The 11,244-nt window shown below is 46.1% G+C and overlaps 1 protein-coding gene across 1 annotated transcript in view; it reads right to left on the reverse strand.

Moving 5' to 3' along the window:
- The window catches only part of Plcxd2 (phosphatidylinositol specific phospholipase C X domain containing 2), a 62,405-nt gene that overhangs the window by 9,970 nt on the left and 41,191 nt on the right, over positions 1-11,244 (reverse strand). Inside the window, exon 3 of the mRNA XM_005345035.2 lies at positions 7,201-7,442. Within this exon, the coding sequence (XP_005345092.1) occupies positions 7,201-7,442 (242 nt within the window). The remainder of the gene's footprint in view (positions 1-7,200; positions 7,443-11,244) is intronic.

Here is an 11,244-nt window from a genome sequence, read left to right on the forward strand (position 1 = left end):
GAGAGAGTGCCTGAACTGGCGTTCCGCTGTAATCAGATTTGTGACTACTCTAACTGCTATCATAGAACCTTCATTCAGTAAATGATGGAAGCAGATGCTGAGATCCACAGCTAAGCACTGGGATGAGCTCCCAGAGTCCATTTGAAGAGAGGAAGAAGGGAGAATATGAACAAAGGGGTCAAGACCATAATGGGGATACCCACAGAGACAGCTGACCTGGTCTAGAGGGATTGACTGGACTGGAAGCAGGGGAACCTGCACAGGACCAAACTAGGCCCTCTGAATGTGGGTGACAGTTGTGTGGCTTAGGCAGTCTGTGGGGCCACTGGCAGTGGGACCGGGATTTATTCCTAGAGCTTGAACTGACTTTTTGGAGCCCATTCTCTTGGAGGGATACCTTGCTCAGCCTAGATATAGAGGGAATACCTTGGTCCTTCCTCAAAGCTAGGTGCCAGATATTGTTAACTCCCCATGGGAAGCCTTACCCTCTCGGAGGAGCGGATTGGGGGGGGGATGGGGTAAAAGTGGAAAGAGAAGGAACAGGGGAGGGAGTGGGACCTAGGATTGGTATGCAAAATGAGAAAAGATTGTTTTAAAAAATTAAAAATATGTAAAAAATAGTGTTGTGTCCTTATGAGGGTATGTGCATGTGTGTAGGGGTGTTCATAGAATCTAAATAAAGGAATTGGATCCCAAAGATGTCCTCCCCTGTTTTCTGAAAGCATCAGGGGCTTCTCCTTTCTTTTACTTTCTAAAGCTATTGCCAGTGTGATAGTTTGAATGCAACTGACCTCCATAATCTCAGAAAGTAGCACCATTAGGAGGTGTGGCTTTATTGTAGGGGCATGGCCTTGTTACATGAAGTGTGTCACTGTGAGGGCTGGCTTTGAAATTTCCTATGCTCAAAAAACTGCCCAGTATCTACCTGTAAGCTGCCATGTTCCCTATCATGATGATAATGGGCTGAAACCTCTGAAACTATAAGCGAGCCACCCAATCAAATGTTTTCTTTACGAGAGTTGCTGGGGTTGTGGCCTGTGTCTCTTCCCAGCAACAGGAACCCTAATACAGCAGTCAATTTTTGCAAAAGGCATAAGGTAAGGGTCAGGGTTTGTTTTCCACACAGAGAGTTAACCCAGTACTGTGCATGCCTCCTATAACAGACTAGTATTTAATCAGCTGCCTCTCGAATACAGTTGCTGGGGTTATTTTATAAACAGAAGGCTTCCGATGTGACAGAGGCTTAGAGCCAGTGACGTAAACAACACTTTCAATCCAATGTGACCTAAATGTGAAGAACCACAGAAGGGCAGAAGAGAGCAGCCAAGGCTACTCGCTGTCTTACATCCTGGGAAACACAGCTCTGCTCACCAAATGCTCCTCAGCAAAGGAAGGTGGAAACCGGCTCACATTTGATGGCGGGACCGGGAATTCTTTGGGTTGGATTTCTCTAACTAACATGGATGCCTCTTCTCTTCTGTGACTCATGCCCTCCCTGGTTGCCACTTCCCCCATGTCTATATTCTCCTTTGAAGCTGCCCTCCTTTCTGCCACGGCGTGCACTCCTTTCTTGGTCTTCTAGAGCGATGTTTAGACTATGGCTGTGTTTTCCACCTCCTCTTCCTTCATCTTATGGTGATAAAAACTGAGTTCTTCTTTTATTCGGGGGGAGGGGGGGAGTCTACATCTTACCAAGGACTTAAAAAAAGTCTTATAGATCAACTTACATTTTTATTTTAATAGCTGGTTGTGACTCACGATTTTCCTTCATTTTTATCTGGGACTCTTGAAGAACTTAGTTTACTAAAATTCCTTGTCCCTCTGCTCCACTTCTCTGGGAGACAGGGTGCATCAGAAAGATAGTTAAATAGTACATACACAGAAAGTGTTCAGAAAAATGCCCGCTTACTGCACGTGCCATGTATTTGGCCAACGAAAAGGGATCCTCAGCAAACGAGTAAAAAAGTAGAGAGAGAAAGATTTGAGGGGTGTGGGTAAGAAATTCCTTACTATATCCACACAACAAAATGCTGAGAAGAGGAACCGAAAACACAGAACCCTGTTACAGACAAAGACCAATAATTCACAGCACTCTAAATGAAGGACATGGTAGTGAGCCTGACTACATTCACGGTTTGAAAACAGCCTTTGTCAGTGCCTATGTTTGGAGATCCTACGCCATCTGCTGGTCATTCTGGGAAAATGATGCCCGACAGCCAGGATCCACCACCACCACCTCTGCCGCCTCCATTGCAGACGGAGCCACATCTTGGAGGATTCCAAGAGCATGAACGGAGCTTTCGGGAAAAGCTATGTAACCGTGGTCTCCAGGGACAAAGATGTCTGTGTTAGCTTTGGGTCGCGTGTGTCAAGCTTGCCCAGGGCTAGTATCAAATGAACCAGTTGACGTAAAGGGAAACGTGGAACCCGCTGGCACTGATCAGGAACAGAGAACTTTGCAGATCTCGGCTGGGCCAGGTATCCGCTGACAGCAATCCCCACGGGCTGCAGCACTGGGCTTCAAACTTCCCTTAGACCTTGAGGCCACCTCATTTCTTTACCAGTCACCATCACGTGCATTTTCAGATTTCCCAGGTTGAAGCAAATCACAACCCAGAGATCTCAAGAACTTGTACAGGGTCACCCCATTGCCCGTGGGGGACTGTGTTAGTTCACTTGGGGTGCCGAAACAACACACACACACACTAGTGATTTCAAAGAACTGAAGTTACGTCCTCCTGTTCTAGAGACTGTCAGCACAAGATTAAGATGCTGCAGGGTTGGCCTTTATCTGAGGCCTTTATTCTTAACTTTATTCCTGCCCAAATTCCACTGCCCCCCACCCTGTGGTATTTTCTCTGTGTACCTACACAGTTCTCTATGACCTCTTTGTTTGTTTTTGGAGACAGTGTAGTATATCCCAAGGTGACCTTGAATGTCTGCTTCTTGTTGCCTCCTGAAGTCACAGGATTACCGGCTGGTGCCGCCTGTTTAGCTTCTATTGTCTCCCCTTGGTTTACATTTCCTTTGGACTTCAGTGTGGGCCAAATATACTCATATTCAGAGGAGAAAGGATTAGGGTTTTATTCTACTTGATGCTGCAGTATATTTATTTGTTTACACTGCGTGAAGATGTGCCGCTGGATTGGCTTAATAAGAAGCTGGATGGCCAATAGCTAGTCAGGAGAGAACAGGCAGGACTTCCGGAGAGAGAGAGGACTCCAGATGAAGCTAGGCGCCCAAGAGAGGCCAATGAGACGCGGAGGAAGACATACAGAATGAGAGGTAAAAAGCCACGTGACAGAACATAAATTAATAGGTTCAGGCTAACTTAAGTTATAAGAGCCAAGCTTTCATATTAATACGTCTCCATGTCACAACTGGGGGACTGACTGCCTGCCCACCAATAAAGTCTAACAAGAAAACTTGCTACAGTTTGAGACAGGGGCTCACTATATAGGTCTGGCTGGCCTCAGATTTACAAAGATCTGTCTGCCTCTGCCTTTCAAGTGCACAATTACACTGACTGGATTAGAATTTTAATGCAAGAATTTGTGAAGAGGGAACATACTTTAGGGACCCTATAAGCTTCAACCCCAGGCCTCCTGACTCAGTGCTTGTCACCTTCCAGAGTTTCAGTGATCATTTGGTCCTCAGTCTTAGGCAAAACTCACCTGTATTTCATATTACTATGAGTATTATAAGTTCGAACTCCAGGATTCTTCTAGTCTAAACTACGCCAGAAGTTCAGTGTAAATGGGCTCTGTATGTTTGTGGCTTCCTTCCAAAATAATGAACCACAGTGAACAGAATCTCACGTCCAAAGATCATCTGAGAACTGGGGATTAGCTTCCCACTGAGGAAAACTACCTCCTGTAGTAGAAAGACACTCCCAGTCTTCCCCAGGGTTGAGCTGCGGATCAGTAGGATCAACTGGATCCCTGTGTGGTTAGTCAGGTAGGACAGCCTCTTAGGGTGCTGGCGCTTAGGAGGGAGAGCCTAAGATTACTCTGTGGTGAAATGACAGTCATGTGATTTGCTGCCATTTGGTTCCTGGCCAGGGTCACGTTTCTCTTTCCAATTGATGTGTAGGCACAGGGATGTAGGATCATACCCCTAATATTCCTATGACCAGAAAGGACTGGGAAGCCAACATGGCTACTCCTTTAAGGGATATTCCCACTACCAGCAAGGAGACCTTGCCTTTGGGCTCATGCTATCTTCATTACAACAAATAGAGAGGCTGGGATTCTTGGGCAGCCAGACTGAGGCAGCAGCAAAGTCTAGAGCTATTGTGGGTTAACAGCTACAACCAGTGTGAGCCGACCAGATCCAGGCTACTAACTCAGTCATGGGCTCCAAGAGGACACCAAGAAACAGGGCGCAGGCACCATCTCTGCTCATACCAGTGCTCACACTACACTGGCTGATGCCCAGCAGTCTCCACAGACTCTTGGTTCCTGGAAGCTCTGCCGGGCTGCCTCACTTAGCTTCCCTGAGGACTAATGTAGAACCCAGCCATGACAAACTCAATAGCAGCCTGAGTCTACCCCAACACCACCCAGGAACAGATCGTCCAAAGGGAATTCCTAACGTTCTAACACACACACCCATCGCTTTTCACCAGGACACCCCTAGACAAATGTCAGCCAATCAGGGGTGCTGAATCTTAGAAATCCCTCACCTCCACCTTTGCCACTACAAAAACCAAACTGTAATTGATGTCGGGGCTCTCTGATCACTCCAATACAATGGACACACAGAGAGACGGAGTTTGCAAGCTTATATAAGAATAAAGGCTCTTTGCTTTTATATACTGTAAGTCCCAAGTCCTGGTCTCTGGCCTCTATCTTTGGAGGCCTTATCCCTGTCGCCCACGAAGCCTTGACCCCTCCCCAGAGGAGGGTCAAGATGAACCACCAAAATCTTGACCATTCCCCCAGTCTACTTAAACTACTCCCCTGAAGGTCCCCTCATGGTCTGTTTCCTCTCCCCTTGGTGGTTGCCTTTTTGGCTTCCCAGTTCCCCCTCGGGGCCACCCGAGAGCGCAGGAATCCCATTAAACTTGGATATTTTTTAATTTGGCTTATTGTGATTCGGTTTGATTGGGATTTTTGCATCGGCAGAGAGCTTGCGTTAGGAAAAATTCCTAACGCATACAGGACTCGGTTTCCTAGTTGGTTTTGGGGGGAACTCCATGATCTAAGCATAACACTGTCCTACATAAGACAAAAAGTGTCTTAGATAGTGTCCCCTTGCTCTCCTTTGAAAGGCTGTCCATAAGAATCATATTCAATCATTTGCAAAAGGCACCTTTTATTCAGAATAAAGGACTTTTATCCTGAGTCTGAAGTACTTCCTTAGAACAGCTGCCCACACAGGTTTGAAGTGGAGTGGTCATCACACTGCTCTAGAAATGGTCATGCTAATTTTTATTGAAAGACTGTCCACAGGGCCAAGGCTACAGGACTCACCAGGGCTCTACACCTGCCTCTTCCTAGGCACTCTTTCCGTTTCTCCTGACATTTCAAAGTTTATCAAATGAATGAATAAATAGTGGTAACTGCAAATTTACCAAAAGTAGGAGGGAAATGGAATGGGAACGTGAATGTACAATGTATGGAGAGGAGAGTCTGAGAGTCTAGATCTTTTAAAGAGATAGCACACTGGTTTAAGGGGTTGTTTTTGTCGTTCTTTTGTTTTAGTCAAACATGGTAGCTCACATTTATAATCCCTACACTCTTGGACTGAGGCAGGAGGGTTGCAGAGTATCAGTTTGAAGCCAGCCTGGGCTCCAGAGTGAGATCTTGTCTAACTCTACCACACCCTCACTCCTGCACCGCCCCCCCCCAAATCCCCGCCAGAGAGTATTCTTATTTATCCTAGTCATAGCCTCTCCTGGCTTTGAACTCACAACCCTCTTGCCTTAGTTTTCCAAGTGCTGGGAATCGTGGGTGTGCAGCACCATGGCCAGCCCACAGATCTCTTTGTTTCCTGCTGAATGCAGCTGATTTGGTTGAGACTAGGAAGAACTGCCTAAGAAGGGGCCTCTTGTTCTGTCCATGGTGGCCATTATCAGGGAGGGAGGAGCACAGTTGCTGCTTGCCTGTTAAACTCCTGAATAGGCACATGACTCTTATCTGAAACCGTGCTCTCCAAACTCAGAACCAGATGAGAGTGCCTGTCCATGTGACTGGCCACGTGACTGGCCAAAGCTTTCACTAGCCGAACTGCAGTCACCACCCAGAACTCAAAACAGATGCTTGTGAACATAACTTTTCGAAGACACAAATACATTAGTTTCTGCAGCCTGCATCATATACCCACATGTGCATACATCCATATATATACACAATCTGCATACATACCCACATGTGCATAGACATGTAATATACTCTCTTGACATCCTCTATCCATTACTCACTGGTGCCCAGGACAAAGAACATCATCTCATACAAAAAGACTACAAGATCCCTGCTTAACTGTATATCAAGCCTAATTCTGTCTTAAGGGAGTATTGGAGACTGTGGCATGGATCTCGAGACTCAGGGTCACCACAGAAAAACCAATTCCTGAAGGACCAGCTGTCAGTCCCCAGCACAGAGTGCAGCAGCTTGTTTACTGCTTAAACAGCCAAGTGCACGGGCTGTAACAGGACCACGGGTGTGCATCATAAAGTAAACACACAGCGACGCTGACTCAGAGTGTTTGTCATGGTATCAAATCAGAGGGAGTATTTATGGAATAATGCAAACATTTTAGCAAAGTGTCCCAAGATTCTTTGGGTACTACTCATGTAATTCCTCCTAGAACCCACAGCTTTCAACAGTATACTTTATAAGTTTTGTGTTTGTTTGTTTTTGTAATTCTCAAAGTCTAGAATTTTACTGTTGTGTGTTTAGAATAAAATCAATAGAATAAAATGTGTGTGTTCATGCAAGTGTATTCGTTTGAGTGCACGTGTCTGTGCTTGTGTGGGAGGCCAGAAGAGGCTAGGCATTTGAACCTATAGTTCCAGTATCAGGGAAGCAAAGAAGGGTAGATTATGAGTTCAAGGCCAGCCTGAACTGTCTCAGGAAACCAACCAAATCATCCAACCAACCAACCAGTCAACTAACCAAACCAACCAATCAACCAACCACCACCACCACCAATGAAACAATAACATAACCCCTACCTGTGGGGTGAAGTACCTCTTACCTGTGAACTAGTGTGTTCTTGAGGCCCCCCACCAGGCCTCGGGCAATGGTCTTCACTCTTGGGGTGAGGATGGCCTGGGAGACATGGAAGGCCCCACGTGGGGCTCGCTCACTCAGGGTGGTCTCCAAGAAGAGGATCAGTTTCTGCACACTTGTGGTATTTGCCCAGGGTGCTGGAATTTTCTTTCCTGGCCACAGGAATGGGTATTGCTTGTAGAAGGGACAGTGGTAGAAAATGAGAACCTGAAATGTTCAGAGCAGATAAAGGTCACCAACATATAAAAGCTGAATACTGGGATGGGGGGTTGGGGAGGGAGGTGGACAAACAGGCGCAGAAGTAACAGAATTGTTCATGCAAACTGAAATATAAAGGAAAGTCACTTCTCTGTGCAAGGTTTCGTGGAGCTGGATGAGAGAGTATAACGTCATGATTGTGGGAAGCTAGAATGCTGAAGTTTGGAGTCGAGCTGTTTAGTGCTAGCCTTGATTCTCTCAGTAGCCATTCCCTGCACACACGGGTACCAGGCCTGCCATCCTTCTGACCAACGGGCTAAAACCTTTGATCTGTATTCATAGCAGACCACCAACTTCCAAGACCAGAAAGGTCCACTGACTGCATGTGAGACCTATAGGACCTTCTCCCACCAGAACCCACCTATTTGTGGTACCTACCAATGTTGATTAATATATTGCCTTATGACTTTCTTTACTTCCGAGGCTAATCAAATCACATGTGACCATTTCCACAATGAACATGCTATTCCAGGCCACCTGAGTCTGTGTTCCAAGACCTTTCCAATTTGGTTCACAAACAAACTATTTCTTATTCTCTTTGAAGTGAGAGCTGTCTTTTGCACAGGTCATATTTTTCTTTTTATTATGTATTTGTTTATTTTTACATGGCAGAGGGATGGGGTGGTGACTTTTGGGAATTAGTTCTCACCTTCAAATAGGACCTAGGAATTTAACTTGGGTCATCCATCTTGGGGGTATGCCTTACCCACTGAGCCATCTCAATGGTCTTATTGATTATTTTTTAAAACTTGCTGTCTAATTGAATGACTTCCTTTTTGTCTGTGCATGTGGGAAAAGCACAGGCCACCTCCTCACAGTTTGTCTCGGATAAATTCACAAAACAGACAAGATTATAAAGGAAAGTGACATAATATAAAGGAATTGTACCTACTCATATGACAAATACATCTGTAAGAAATTAATGTAGACCCTCACGATAAATGCATCAAATTATTTTGATAGAGTCTAATAATCTCCATTAACTATGAGTTAGTGATAAGCATGAATGTATTTTAAGACAATCTGCAGAGAACCTGACATGGCCATATCACTGCGGATAACTGACAGGCAGGGCCAAGCCTGCAGAAGTAGGATATTACCGCCAGCATGCGTGACTGGTGGCCACGTGGACTCTTCAGCTCAAGGTGAGTAAAAGTGAACCTGTAGTTTTTTTGTTGTGGTTGTCTGTTTGTCTTAACCAACCAGACACATGCTCATTAAATTCCATCTCATACTCCCTGGGAAGTCTCTAGATCCTGGACAGAAATCATGTGTACCAGAAATCATGTCTTCTGTGCTCATGGAATTGACACTTGGCTCTTGGAGTTTAGATAAACAGTGTGAACTCATTTGTAAGTGAATAGATTTCCAATTGTGTGCTCTAGCTGTGATGAAATTGCCCTTCCCAGGGGAGGACACCAATGCCCCACTAGCATCAGGGAAGACTTTACAGAGGCCATGAGCCTCCAGCGGGGCCACTCGAGATGGTGGTAATTTTGAAAATAATTAGCAAGCTATATCCATAGCATTAATTAGTTTCTGGGAGGCAGCTGGGGGATAGATTGCTCTTCTGATTGTCCCAATTGTGAGTTCTGCTGTGTGGCTTTCTAGAAGAGCTGCATTTTTTCCCCTTAGGGGCATGGGTGAGCTCTTCCCTGAGGAATGCCCAGCTCATGTTTACTGTAGACTGTAAACTTCAGAGAAGTCCTGCAGGCACCCAGGCCAGGGATTCCATCTGCTCCTCTCACTTCCAGCTGTTCAGGTGATGATGACAGTGACTGACCTTTTGAAGGCCCCAAGGTAGGGAGTGCCAGGCAGAGGGCTGCCAGCGGGGTAATGTCTATGCTCCTGGTTCTTAATGGTTCTGAGTAAGGCTGAGCAGCATGCTGACTGTGGTGTTAACGAGGTTAATCACAGGCTCACTGTAAGCAGATTGCTGGGGAGAGCCAAAGATTTTCCTCCTGGCATTGTAACTAGCTGGTTTGGAAGGCTGACACCCACAAGGAAAGCTGCCCTGAAGAATGGGCTAGGGGCAGGAGGTGGGTAAGAGACTGGGCAGCCCTGGGACGGGCACAGCAGGTGGTACCCAAGACATCTGCTCCTGGGTAGGTGCCCTAGAGGACAGTAACAACTTTACTCTATGGCAGAAAATGTGTTTTCAGTACAAATGACACAAAAGGGGATTTCTGTCCTTCCCTCTTTGGGGGGTGGGGTGTGCTTCTTGGGAAGTCTGATCTGATGGTTGCTTGCTGGGATTCTCTCCTGACAGTGGGAGGCTGGCAGACCAGCCCCAAGGCTAAGGTTACAGAATACAGGTGTAGGGGCATTCATGGAGCTTAAGAGCATCTCTCCCCATCTCTTCTCCCATCTCCCTTCCCAACTCGCTCCCCACTTCCTCCCTCATCTCTCGCCCCACCTCCCTCCCTATCTCCCTCCCCAACTCCCTCCCCATCTCCCTCCCCACTTCCCTCCCCATCTCATCCCCACCTCCCTCCCCATTTCCCTCCCCACCTCCCTCCCATCTCCCTGTGCTGTTTTTCTTGGAAACCTCTCCCCTCCAGCTCAGTAGCAGTTCATGTTCAGTTTTTCTCTTGAGACTAAGATGGAAAATCTCATTTCCTTTAAGAACAGTTCTTTGGGTAGCCTCTTTTCACTGCAGAGGTTGCTTTACTGGGAGCCTCTGGGATGCAGGTTCACGGTGCGCTCTACTTTTCCACACACCAAAAACCCCTCTCTTCATACCATACGGAGAAACAGATGCTATCTTATCCTGCAATTGCATATTGATCATTTTTGTTTCTTATTATCACGGATTGATAAACTATGTTTAGAACTTATTTTTATTATTGTCTGCAGGTGTGTGCCTACCATGGCACACATGTGGACATCAGAATGGAACTTTCAGGAACTGGTTCTCTCCTTCCAATATGAGCTCCAGGGGTTGAACTTGGGTCATGAGGTTTTCATAACAAGTGCTTTTAACCCATGAACCATCTTACTGTCCTTTTTGTTTGGGATTTTTGAGACAAGTCTTACTATTCCACTGGGAGCTTGCTCCAGAGCTCCAGCTCAGAGCAATCTTCTTATCTCAGGCCAGGTGCTGAGGTACAGGTGTGCACCACCACGTCCAGCTTGATTGCTTTGTACTTCCCTGGAATTATGTATTTCTTCCCTTCTCATTAAGATCCCAAATACTCCTAAACTGTAGGCTAAATCCTCTAATTCTCTGTGCCCTTAAAACCTTATCTACTAAAGTATGCAGACAGAATCTGTGAGCTGGGGCATAATTACATGTGGAGTACATGAAATGTGGCGGTGGTAGAGCTTTTCCTGACATTAAATTCCAGTAATAAAACACCAAACATGGGGGCAGGGGGGTGAGCGAGACAGCTCATTATGTAATGAATATTTAAAGCCTGACCACAAGTGTGACAGAGCCCAGCATGGGGCCAGTGACTGGTGGCTGTCTTTGAGTGCTCTTGTTTCCTCTTAAAAAGACATGACCGGAGAAACAGGGATGGGGGAGGCACAGAATTTCAATGGAGACCTTGTCCTTTTTTCTGATATACCATTCTACTCTCTTTTCCCCATAACCTTAAGACTATTTGTAGTGGATAATGCAGCTAAATCAGCGTGTGTGTGTGTGTGTGTGTGTGTGTGTGTGTGTGTGTGTGTGTGTATGTACATGTGTGTGTGTTTGTGTGCGTGTATGTGTGTATGTACATGTGTGTGGGTGTTTGTGTGTGTGTGT

The sequence above is a fragment of the Microtus ochrogaster genome, chromosome 2 (genome assembly GCF_000317375.1).
Source record: "Microtus ochrogaster isolate Prairie Vole_2 chromosome 2, MicOch1.0, whole genome shotgun sequence".
Taxonomy (NCBI): Eukaryota; Metazoa; Chordata; class Mammalia; order Rodentia; family Cricetidae; genus Microtus; species Microtus ochrogaster.